This window comes from Macadamia integrifolia, chromosome 8 (assembly GCF_013358625.1).
Source record: "Macadamia integrifolia cultivar HAES 741 chromosome 8, SCU_Mint_v3, whole genome shotgun sequence".
In the NCBI taxonomy this organism is placed as follows: Eukaryota; Viridiplantae; Streptophyta; class Magnoliopsida; order Proteales; family Proteaceae; genus Macadamia; species Macadamia integrifolia.
Genome location: NC_056564.1, coordinates 52,542 through 64,937, shown reverse-complemented (window position 1 = coordinate 64,937; position 12,396 = coordinate 52,542). Strand labels below are relative to the sequence as shown.

General features: G+C 37.6%; 2 protein-coding genes across 6 annotated transcripts in view; both read left to right on the top strand.

The window, feature by feature from the left end:
• Positions 1–2,044, top strand: part of LOC122085602 (magnesium transporter MRS2-11, chloroplastic) — an 11,692-nt gene extending 9,648 nt beyond the window's left edge. The window contains exons 10-14 of one of the 4 annotated variants that reach the window (XM_042654083.1): positions 112–166; positions 550–632; positions 1,310–1,353; positions 1,528–1,660; positions 1,751–2,044. In XM_042654083.1, the coding sequence (XP_042510017.1) occupies positions 112–166; positions 550–632; positions 1,310–1,353; positions 1,528–1,623 (278 nt within the window). In that variant the 3' untranslated portion in view covers positions 1,624–1,660; positions 1,751–2,044. Of the gene's footprint in view, positions 1–85; positions 167–549; positions 633–1,309; positions 1,354–1,527; positions 1,661–1,750 lie in introns of those variants that run through there. The other 3 variants (XM_042654082.1, XM_042654081.1, XR_006142169.1) reach the window with 3 other exon arrangements.
• Positions 2,045–3,165: 1,121 nt separating this feature from the next.
• On the top strand, positions 3,166–11,813 carry LOC122085508. Of its 2 annotated transcripts, none has more exons than XM_042653967.1 (11): positions 3,166–3,438; positions 3,861–4,223; positions 4,419–4,484; positions 4,589–4,728; positions 5,930–6,056; positions 7,130–7,278; positions 9,548–9,683; positions 9,997–10,081; positions 10,161–10,435; positions 10,953–11,082; positions 11,297–11,813. In XM_042653967.1, exons 1-10 carry the CDS (start codon positions 3,343–3,345, stop codon positions 11,076–11,078), a joined length of 1,563 nt encoding a protein of 520 aa, XP_042509901.1. In that variant the 5' UTR covers positions 3,166–3,342; the 3' UTR covers positions 11,079–11,082; positions 11,297–11,813. The 2 variants fall into 2 exon arrangements, with proteins under 2 accessions (XP_042509901.1, XP_042509902.1); XM_042653968.1 differs by lacking the exon at positions 3,166–3,438 and adding an exon at positions 3,601–3,743.
• The last annotated feature ends 583 nt before the right edge of the window (positions 11,814–12,396 follow it).

Below are 12,396 nucleotides of genomic sequence, written 5' to 3'. Positions count from 1 at the left end.
GGGGGGGGGGGGGGGATTGGAAAACACAAATGGACGCTGATGTAGCTAAGTCATATATTATCATCATTATTTTATTAATCTGCAGATGTGAATCTTGTCATGGTCAAGCAGAAAGGCTTCTTGATTCTGCAAAGGAAATGGAAGATTCTATTGCTGTCAACTTAAGGTTTGTATAACATCTTTCATTTCTCCATTGATTGCAGAATTTATATTTCCCCTTGAGAACTCCATAATTAGGTTTGTAGATCAACCTTTGCAATGCATAGGTAATCTCGGTATGCCACTTGGAGACTGATTCCGTTAAGTATTTGTATGGAAGCCTTGGCTCTAAAATCTTGCATGGGAAATGTAAAACTTCCTCTGTGGAGCTTAAGTAACATAAACACATAATGTGCCAGTTATTTTCCTGGCAAAAGTTGTGAACTGACACTGATAGAACTTTCTTAGTTAGTAATGAATGGTGTTTTAATGGTGCTAAGGAGTTTTTGACATTAGATTGCTTTGTGGCCATGAACCTTGTTCTTTATGATCTGTTTTTCTTACTTTCAGCTCACGGAGACTTGAGGTTAGCAGACTTGAACTGCTTCTCCAAGTTGGGACATTTTGTGTAGCCGTTGGTGCTCTAGTAGCAGGTATTCCTTTTTCCTGTCCTTGAAATTTGAATGCTATCTTCTTATACAGATTGTGCTTTTTCTTGTTTATGTGAATTTATCCTACTTTCGGCTGCCCTCCTTTTGCTTTATGCCATGTATTACTGTAATAGAGACATCATTTCAGTATGCCATTCTGGTCTTCCATCAGAGCTGTTAAAGTCAAGTTCTTGGTTAGGAGATTTAATGATGGAGGCTACTGGAGAGAATGGTGTTGCTCGGATAACCAGTGGTGTTTTAATTCAACTTAGTCTTATTCCAACCATTTGGAATTGTCTACATGCATCTGTTCTAATAGATTCTAATACTACTATGACCGTATTCCACTAATGGCATTTGAGCCCATATTGCTTATCTATTTTCCTGATCAACTAGTTTAGTCTCAGCACTGTCTTCCCTTCCATAGTTCTGTTATGACTTCAGTTTCCATTATGATGGTCTGCATTCTCTAAGCCTTCTGAAAGGCATGATGAACTTGAAATCAACATGTTGTACTGAAATTGGCCTCAAGGGTCTCAGTTGCTTTCTTATTTGTAAAGGAACTATATCAATATTACAGGGTTTCAGTCCATACAATTGTCAATTGTAAATTCAGACATTAAAAATGAGATCACTAATACAATTATGTCTGTTAACAACTTTTGTTTCCCTGGTTGAAGGTATTTTTGGGATGAATTTGAAGTCCTATCTTGAAGAGCATGTGGTATGTTCTCCTTGTTTACTCATTGTCTACTCTTCTTTTTTTTTTCCCCTCAAAATGCTGACTACATTGCTTTAAGCACATGGCTAAGCGGTGCTAAGCAATTGGTCAGGTCTGCAAGAGTGATGTCGCCATTTGTTATTCATCGTAACTATGTTCATCCTTTGATTGCTGCAGTATGCATTTTGGCTTACAACTGCTGGCATTATTGTTGGTGCTGTTGCTGCATTCTATCTTCTGTATTCTTACCTCAGGATAAGGAAAATATTGTAATGTTTGAGGGCTCTTATACTAGACAAAGGTAACAAAGGTATGCTTGCTCAAACTAACTTGCAGTTTATATTTGTTCACAGAATCTTGTTTTAATAAAATAATTTCATGGAATCCCATTTTATCACAGGTGACACGTACAGAATCCAGCACCTGATTGCTGATTGGTGGGGAACATGGGAAGATGTTATTTTGATACTATTTTTTTTTATTAGGATTTCAGTTTGTATAGGATGGCTGGGTGCTTACATGAAAGCATTCTCTAGATTTTTGAAAAATTTATCCCCGTTAGCAAAGCAAGTGGTGCTTCATCAAGCTCTCTATGGGTCAAGTTCTCCTGTAACATGAAATTTTGTTGGTTACTTCCAAAAATAAAACCAGAAATTTATTTATGAACGGTTAATTGTTCAAGTTTTTTTTTTCCTGTCCCGTATTCCTCTGTTATTTGATTCTCCATAATTCTCCCTTCTTATGGTTTTATTTGAATTCTTAGTTAAAATGTACAGGAGATCGCCCAGGGTCCTGAATATTATGATTGGTTACAAAAAAAAAAAAATTGCAAAAGGATTAGGAAACAAGGAAAATGTGATTGAAAGTTGAAACATAAGTGAAATTAAGAGGGATTCACCGATCATGCTAACATCCTTCCCAGGTGGAGTGAGTCATAGGAGACAAAGACAACACTTCAAAATGTCAAGAATTTTTACATCTCTCATCTCTTATAGGATAAAGAAGACTGCCCCTATTTCAAAGAAGGAAGACTTGAGACAAATTAAATGTAGCCAACAACAGAAGCATGGCCGTATATAAAAAACTTTAGAATGTAGGAATATCAGAATCAATTTTATACAAAAAATAAAATAAAAAAAGAAGAAGAAATTTTCAAAGGACATATTTTTTTATTTTTTAACGAAAATATTGAAATCAAGAGAGAGCGTCTAAAAATACAACCACGGATATCGATACCTGCCCTAAGCTGAGATCTACATGCCATAGTAGATAAGTTACTAACTACATACATATATGTTGTTCCTTCACCAGAATATGTACAGTAGATGAAAGAGAGATAAAGCCTGAAGTGCTTCGGTCTTCAAACCTAGAGAAAATGCATGAAAGAAAAATATGCCAAAGATGACATTGTAGATCAATTGGCATAAAAGCAATCAGTTTTTTCCCGGTATAGAAAACTCCAACTTACATTTTTCAGAAAAATAAAGTTGAATTTTGAATAGAAAGTTCCACACCTTAAAACCTGTCAGGTGACTAGTCAATCCCACATGTAGCCATAGACACTTGTTTGGAAGCTAAGTAAAAAAAAATAAATAAATAAATTGAAGTTGAGGAGAGAGATAGACATATAAATAATAGTCATAATAACATAATGAATATTCTTTTTTTTTTTTCTTAGCTTTCAAACATAACCGAGATGCACCTAGCCTAGCTAAGGAAAATCTTGTTGACCAAATGCTAGAGCACGTGACAGTTTAGTTTGTCACGTAACAAGTGACATGCAGATTTTTCTTGAACAATTATTTCATCGGTCCAGACCTCGACCGGAGTACCGGACCGACACGAAGCAATCATCGTCGGTGGTTCTCAGTTCCTTCCGTTTTTTGTTTTTTCCGTTCATATTGGGCATTTGGGCGGTTTTATTTCAAATTGCGGAGCTGGTCTAGAAGAAGGAAAAGGAAGAAGAAGAAGAAGAAGAAGATAATAGAGCCGATGGTGCCCGAACGACCAACAGAAGAAAATGGAGAAGAAGAAGAAGAAGAGGAGGAGGAGGCACTAGCTTATAATCCGTCTGCACCTTCTTCCGAGGTACTAAGAAATAGTTATTCAAAGCTTCCTCTGCTTGCCCTCGCACCCACTACTTCCTCCTGTTTTCAAAGAAAACCCTAACTCATATCTCGTGTGATGTCCACTTTTCAGTCTTTACGAGTCTATTGACGGCGGTCGCTATCTCATCTTATTTTAATCCGGCTTTGTCATTTATCCCCTACCTTTTCATTATTTGATATTGTAGTTCTTCTTGTTAGCCAATGTGGCAGCGCTTCTGATCATCTTCTCATGCATTCGCAACCATCAAGAACTGTACGGATTTAGTATGCTTTGATGATAACAGTGTATATTGCTTGGAATCACTACCTGTTCTATTTGTTGCAATCCATTTGATGCTAGACATGCATCATAATTTAAGTCCGTAGAAGACCCGATTGTAACATTGTGATTATATTTTGCAGTTGTTTGATATCTCGACGACAATTGATCCTGGCTATATAATCTCTTTGATACGAAAACTTCTACCCCACACTGTGAGGAATATTCCTTGCTCCAATGTAGTAAATGATCACAGTGGTTCTACTGGATCGGAAGGTGCTAGTTTGGAATGTGCAGCCGACCTCCCTCGAGCTGGGGCCGCAAACATAACAGACAATGAATTTGAGGCCATGGACAACCTGGATGGTCACCACGGTCCAATTGAAAGAGAGGATTCTTTTCATGGTTCTGAACATCCCAGGGCATCATCAGGAGAAGCGACCTGGGAAGAGTACGGCTGCATTTTATGGGACCTCTCTGCAACTAGGACACACGCAGAATTTATGGTACCCAAATCTTGTTTCTTTCAATTTACCTACTCATAAGTCATAACCTCCATTCCTGGTCATTTTGCTTTTGTGCTTATGATTTACGTACTTAGATTGATACATAGACTAGATGTGGGGGGAAAGTTTTTGAGTACGAATTTCTATCACAATATGAATTTTATTATTCTCACTGATATCACTATTTGGGTGCAGGTGAAAAATCTTATACTTGAAGTGCTTTTGGCAACTCTTACTGTTTCTGTATCTTCTAGGGTTAAGGTAAGTCATATAACCATGTCTTTTAGCAACTCCCTGTGCGTAGCAGTGTCTACTATGTCTTCTGGAACTTTGAAACCTGTGACACTAATGCATTTCTTTTGCAGGAGATTAGCCTTGGAATCCTTGCGAATTTGGCTTGTCATGAAGTTCCACTAGCTCATATAGTCTCTACACAAGGATTGCTGGAGACAGTTTTTGATCAGTTGTTCATAGATGACACTCCATGCCTTTCTGAAACTCTCCGGTAATAAGAAGTAAAATGACTCATGGATTTGATATCTGTGTTAGCTTCTTGATGTTGGAAGCCTGTAATGATCGTTCTTTCCCATCGAGAATATATATTTACCATAAGCGTTTTATTTAGATTTTTGAGTTCACACTACCTTCCCATTGCCACTACCATGATTTTGGCGTTGGTGCATTATACTCCAATCACCATGCCATTTATGTGTTCTGATATATACTCTAAAATGGTTTGCCTTTGTTCTTAGAAAAATCTCTAGAGCTCATGACATATGACTAATGCATGATGCTTTTGCCAGCTATTGGTTTCTATATAGTGGAGATTTGCAAAACTAATTATTGTTGTAGGCTGATTAACCTCGCTAATCAAGATGGGTGGTTTGTACGAGGGCTTTGACTTCCAAGTAATTAGAATTCCATGTCATTAGAAAATATGCATGCACATAGTCATTAGAATTCCATGTCATTAGAAAATAAACATGCACATAGACTTTGTGATAAAATTGAAGGAAACAAAACGTGCTCATAGCCAGCAATTCCTACTGACAGTGGTAATCTCCCAGAACCATATTTAAGACCATTGACTTCTTTGTACACGAGTTTTGTTCCACCTGTGAGGTAGGTCATTGAATAGCTCATGAATTCCCCCCCCCCACCCGCCCCCCCCACCCAAAAAAAAAAAAAAAAACCTTTCTGAAGTGGATTTCTTCCTTTATAAACCATGTATAACTTCCTTCACCGCTGGCCTTTTGAGTTACTAACAGAATATTATTTCGGAAAAAGGAACATATGTCTTTATGGTGTGGAAGTTAGAGTTTGAGTACATGCTGCTCCCTATGATATAGCAACTTTGTCTTATTTTTTATTTTGTAGCTCTATTGTAGATATATGTCTTGCAGATTGTAAGATGCATCTTAGTGGTCTAATGTACTATATGCAGAACTGGGGCAGCCTCTGTTTTTGTTTTTCCCCCTCTCTTCATAGGGATGATCATTAGCCTTGACGTAATCCTGACATACACCACAGCCTACTAGTGTTACTCTTTTTGTATTTTATGTTTAGTTTTGCTGTTTTATTTCTTATTTAAGCTTATGTACAGCTGTTAAGTAGTGTTCTTCAAAGTTGTTGGCACTGTCATAAGATTTACTTATTTTTCTTGTTCAAATTAAACAGCTCTTTTTTAATTGAGTATTTTGACACAGGTTGTTGACTTTGGGTCTACAAGGTAGTGGATCTGCTACTTGGACCGAAGCATTGCAACCTGAACCTGTTCTTGGTCGCATACTATGGATTACAGAAAATACGTTAAATACTCAGCTACTGGAAAAGGTTATGGCTACAACATTTGCATTACAATGTCTTTTGTTGCATATTGATTGCAGTATCTCCTTTAAACATTACTAAAATTCCCTAATTATACTTGGTTGGGTGCAATACAGTGGCCTTTTTATTTATTTTATTTTTTTTGGGGGGGGGGGGGTGCGGGAGGAGGTTAATGATTTTATGCAGAAAATCAAAGATGTAATGGTACAATCCTCCAAGAGTGGAACCACCTCTAGACCACAAGAAGTCATGAAGCACTGAAGCACAACAAAAACATATACACAACCTCAAAACAAAGCTGTTACCGATACATATTGGAGGCTGATGTATTCTTGTTTGCTGAGACATCTTCCATTAATTAGTGGACCTGGCTTTCATTGACATTACTCATTAACCAATAACATTGCCAAATCTCCTTCTGTGAGTACATGGTCGAAATCTCTAGTGAGTGAAACACTTCAATCCAACTTTCAATGGGAGAACCTCTGCCCTATTAGAGTCCACTTGCACAATAGGGCTTGAATTTGCTCCCTTAACTGAAGTGTCCCATAGTATGAATGTGCCACTGATTCCTGTTGGGCCTCGATTGCCCAACAGGCTACTATTAAAGTCTACTGTGGATATGCCTTCCACTTATCTGTGTGGTGCTGCCAAATAATTCCCTAATGTTGATTTTATTTCTGACCATCTGAATGTTTGAGAATCGATCTTAGACCATTCTCATTTTTGTCTTTCCCATAAGCACTATATTTTTATGCACTGTTGCAATGCGTGAGAATGGGTTTCCATTCACCATTGCTTCAGAGATTCACTAAATTGCTTAAATATCTCCAGAGTTTTTCTGTCATACAGAATAATTTTGACAGGACTTGATGGAGAGAGAACAGAATACAGATGTGCCTAACAACTGCTGAAATGATGGACTGCATTTCCCATTCATAACTTGTCACCACAAAACCATTAACCCACTAACCGGTTATCTGTTGTCTCAATAATAGTTTTATTATTGTTCTTTAATAGTATTTTTTTTTTTTCTTATTGTTATTCTTATGCTTATATCAGCCTTTCATCTGGAACAGAGTGTGGAGTTACTGTTGGCCCTGTTGGAAGGTCAAAAAGGGGCTCAAATTCTTCTTCCATCTTTGATGAACTTGGGTTTGCCTAGTCTTCTGGTTAATCTGTTGGCAACTGAGATGGAACTTTTGATCGGTGAGAGAATGCCTGAGAGGTAGATTGAACATCTTTATGCTCTGTCGTCCGAACTTCCTAGTTCCTATTATTCTAGTCCTTAGTTACAAAAGCTTATTGCAAGAGATTCATAGCCTTCTTGTCTTCCATTTACTGTTGAAAATGTTTATCCTGTGTCTCATGTGAAGGTTGGAATAACTAGGAAGGCGTGATATTCATACTTTTGAAAAAATATCATCTGTAGTGTATCCACTCCTTGGAATGATGTGCTTACTTTTGAAAAAGTATCCTCTGTTGTGGTTCCACTCCTTGGAATGATGTCTGGCCATGTGTGACATAGGGCTACTGGGCTAGTAGATACATGTCTAAGGGCTTGGCTTTTCTCCCAAGAGGCCCCTTACGTACAGAAATAAACTCGTAAAGTTTTTGGTTAAAGATATAAATTTTATTGACGACGAAGCTGCATGTGCATATAGTAAAAGAGCAAGATTCCCAGGACCACAACGGAAACAACATGATAGGATCTGGTCCCTACTATATATAGCATCTAGTCACCCTAGCCTGAGGTACATCAGCCAGACTAATAATGCCAGTTGGACTGTCAATGGATTGGATTTTGATCTGGATCTGTTCCGGTAGGGCTCTCATCTGATCCTGACCAATTGGGATCAGATTTGATCTGTGCCTAGGAGTGGTCTGATCAGTAATCAATAAAATTTGGTAATGCCTTGGTCCTATCTGTTTATGATCTGACCCAATTAAAACCACAAATATAGGCAACTATGTAGTAACTTTACATACATTCCAAAAAAAAATTAACATACATAACTAGGGGTGCAGGTTGTGCTGAATTCGTTCTCAACTTTGAACCAAAAGGAATTAAGCCTGGCTTAGCCTCAGTTTGGTTTAAATTAATCAATTTTCCAACCCAGCCTCAGCCTATTGAATATCGTATCCTTTCGGATCCGAAGTTGGATCACTTATTTTGTGATCCATCAGATTATCAGATCAGATTGGATCATCTAACTTATTGGGTATGTATCAGATCACCTTTGATCAAACTCAACTCAATCTGTTGACAGCCTTAATTGGCAGACCTCATCCTCCACCCACCCACCAACCCACCCACACAGACTCTCACACACACACACAGAAAGAGAAACCTCCCTGTCCCAGCTGAGCTGAGAATTCTGGCTCTTGTTATGAGAACTAGATGCCTCCAACGACCCCTAAGAGTAGAAAATATCCATTTAATAACCGCTACCGCTTACTTTTGTCATTGTGTTTAAAAGAAATGTTTTATCCGTGATGCACAGCTGATGGATCTTGATCTTGTACACTTATCAATGCATTATGTTTCATGCTGCTACCGGACAGACTCTCTTTCTGTTTTTTCAGTAACTTAAGACATCTACATCAATGTGATTTGCAGATGTCGAAACTGTAGAACTCATTGAGAGTGTAACTAGAATATAAATATGAATACATATATATATATATATATAAATAAATATATATATATATATATATTTTTTGGGCTGAGATTTGGATTTTTTTCTTTTCTCAAATCAATATGTTGATAATTTAATCTTGCTTCCCTTGCAGTTGAGATATTTAAGATGAGTTTGATGAATATATTCTTTGTTATCCATAATTTTAGCAGTATACATTGGATAGAGTGATTATACGTACCTAAAGTTGGTATCATATTATCATATATGCTTAAGCATTTGACTTTCTCATGGATGCCTTGGTCAACTCATGTTTCAGAGGATTAGTTTTCTAAAGCAAGGATGGCATGGAATTTTACTCCATAGAGGCATTGTATAGATTATAGAGTTTCCTTCTTGTTCCAAATTGTAATACAATGCTTGTGTGCATGGACTGCATCTGAAGAATCAAATAATTTTGAGTAGTAGGCGGATTTGGCTATCTCAAAGTTATTGAACCATTTGTGATCAAAATTATTCCTTCACATTTGTTTCAGTGATCTTGCAATGAATCCAAAAGGGCTGGATACTTGGCCTAGCGAGAGCTGAAAATTTTACTGAGTTATGAATTCAACTGCAGCTAAACCTGATAAAATGTAAATCATTCTATGAGACGGAAAAGATATGTTTTAGGTGATTCAGTGATTTCATAAAGGTTCATTGTTTCTTACTACGTTTTAGCTTTTACTTTTTCAATGTTTACTATGCAGGTTCTGTTTAGATATCGTTTACTGATCATGTGTCACTTACAAAACAATCCACATGAGTGATTCATCAACAACTTTTGTCATTTGATTTTCTCTCTGTTTTCTCTTGTAGGTTCCTTGTTCTTGATTTGATCCTGCGTGCAATTGAGGCTCTTTCTGTTAATGATAACTATTCACAATTGATCTCTTCAAATGAGGAACTTATCAGACTCGTTTATGACCTGGTCAAAATTCCTGACAAAGTTGAGGTATTCCTGATGCCAAATAGCATGTCATACTGAAATTTATCTTTCCATTGTATAAGCTGTGAAGAAAACTTGGAATTTGATCTTAGGACGTCAGATGAACTGCTTAATTTTATACTTCTGTGTCAACAATTTGAGATGCCTAGGGCATGTAGTGTACAATAAGGAAACAAGGGCAGAATAAAATCGCCTGGATTATATATTTATAATGCATTGTATGCAATCTGACACCACCCTCAAATTGGCAATGAGCTCAAAGCAATATAGTGAAGCATTAACCTTTGTGTATGTTTTACAGAACATTTATTTTGTGCAGGTAGCCAGCTCTTGTGTTAGTTCTGTGGTCCTGATTTCAAATATACTGTCTGATGAACCAGGTCTCGCTTTGGCTATGTCTCGTGGTAAATGTACTAGATTGAAAAGTCTTTGGCCGGTTATTTTATCCTTGCCACCTAGGAATAATGCATTTGGTCCATCCAGACCTGCCTTTCTTACAGGGTCTTCTTGAAAATTTTCCCCTTGTTTCGGATGACTTGGAAGCACGGAGTGCACTTTGGAGTGTGCTAGCAAGGTTATTGGTTCAAGTTAAAGAAGACGATATGAGCCCTTCAAAACTGCACAACTGTGTTGCCATTCTTGTAGAGAATTCTGATTTTATCGAAGAAGACCTCATCGATCACCAGGAAGAAGATTCCAGTGAAGATTTTAAGAGCTCTAGCACTTCTGGCACGAAATCTACTCTCAGGACTACTGCTGTATCCTTTTCCTGTCAGTCGTAGTAGAGTAGAAAATGCCAATAACATCCCATCAAAATTGAAAGAATTCAATCTTCCAAGAAATATTTCTTTCAATCTTCCAAGAAATAATAATTCAACTTTCAAAACGACCGTAACAATATACATGGAAGTGTTAGGCATGGTTTTCTATTCCTAAATTTGATGAGATGGTCGTGACCGTCCAATTTATTGACTTAGTAGTCCTGTCTATTCACCTTTCTATGAGAGTAGTTGACACCGCTACATTTGTATAGTTTCCCTGGGTTATTTCGTTAATGCAGAGATTTCTGTGGTGGTGTTCATTGAATGATGGATTCTCTCTCTCTCTCTCTCTCTCTCACACACACACACACACACAAAAAAAATAAATTTTGTGGTAGATGCTCATTCTTATGCCATAATTTGATTAGGCAAGTAAGATTTGTTTGAGTTGGAAAATAGTCGGGGACTTCTCATCACGACTCGTGATATCTTTGTTCTCCCTAAGGCACCACAGCTTAACCATCTGGCGAGTATTTTCGAACGGTGGACTGCGGCAACAAGTGATGTCTCAAGGGAGGACCATCTGGATCATGGAAAAGTTGACAGACTCTTGCATTTGTGTTATAAACATGCCAAATGAGACGGTATTTTCTTCTTTGCCCTCCTTGTATCGTCATTTGTAATAAAAACCAGTTTCCTGTGTAATGCCGTCTATCAAATTTTTGTTATTTTTATCTTCAAGATGATCTAATAATTTATGCAGCTCCTGCTCGTAATGCTTCTACGGCCCCCTGTTTTGTGTTGGGATCCAATATGAAAACAAACCTACATACTGATCATATGCTATGCATGTTGCAGACAGACAGATCATTACGAAAAAAAAGAAGAAAAAACAACACACACAGATCTTCTTAGCTTTCTTCATGTGGAACAGAAGCTGTAGTTGGAAGTAGCTAGAAAGGTTTTGATAAACGGAGAATCCTCCATCACTGATCACTGTTACTTTCTCATGTTGTAAGTTTGCGTGCGGTGGCAAATGTCTCGTCTGTCCATATATTAAAAGGCTGCAGAAGAAAAGAAGATGGTGGCATGGTGGTAGTTTTGAGGAGAGAGAAACACATGATAATAAACATTGTGCCATGCTGCCCACCCCATGCAAACTTCCTTTCCGCACACCTCACCGGTCTCTTTTCAATTTCGCAATTGAGGTGATCATAAACGAACCTTTCGTTGGTTACAATCGAGTGAGGAGTGTGGTCTTGTACTCTTTGGGTGTGGGTGACTTTAGTTTTTCCAAAGCTCGTGGTTCCGTTCCGTCCTTTCATGTCTAAAATTTGCCTGTTGGCTTTAGCAAGGTACCAATTCTGTTGCTGTAGTTTTTGCTTGTTGATTCTTAATTTCTGCAATTCTCAACAACACAGTTTAGCCATTAAATGGGGTTGGTTATATGAATCTGAGTGGACAAAGGAAAAGAAAGAGAAGAGGAAAGAAAGGGTAGAAGGAGAAAAGAGAGAGAGAAACAAAAAAAAAACAAAGCACCGCAATATCTTTGGGATATCTCACTTATAAATTATCAATTACACATATCTTTGTCCTCTAAACAACTCTTGTAGGGATCATATTAAGATTGAAAAAAAAGTTGGTGATTTTATGTGGAGCCATGGACCAGGCTTATAATTAATTATCGTTAAACAAATAGCGAGCTTTATAAAGATGAAGGACATTATCCGCTAACCGTCTAAGAAAAAGACACATATGTCCACAATAGCCCCTCTGACACTGAAGTAGAAAATAAGAGTATCATTTCCTAAAATAGAGTAGTAGTGAGGGATCAAAATCCTCTGTTTTTTTCATCCCTGTTTTTCCTTGTTTTGCTACCTGCAGAACACGACACGTGAACAATTGAGGATCCAACGATCAAGGTTGGGTGAGGATTATTACATTCGGTGCGTTGGTCT

What these genes read in the sequence shown, in the direction of transcription:
- LOC122085508 (XM_042653967.1), top strand. Translation starts at nt 3,343, where the DNA reads ATGGTGCCCGAACGACCAACAGAAGAAAATGGAGAAGAAGAAGAAGAA. An exon ending in ATACTCAGCTACTGGAAAAG is followed by an intron (nt 6,057 to 7,129) that starts GTTATGGCTACA and finishes CATCTGGAACAG; the next exon opens with AGTGTGGAGTTACTGTTGGC. An exon ending in CTACTCTCAGGACTACTGCT is followed by an intron (nt 10,436 to 10,952) that starts GTATCCTTTTCC and finishes AAGGCACCACAG; the next exon opens with CTTAACCATCTGGCGAGTAT.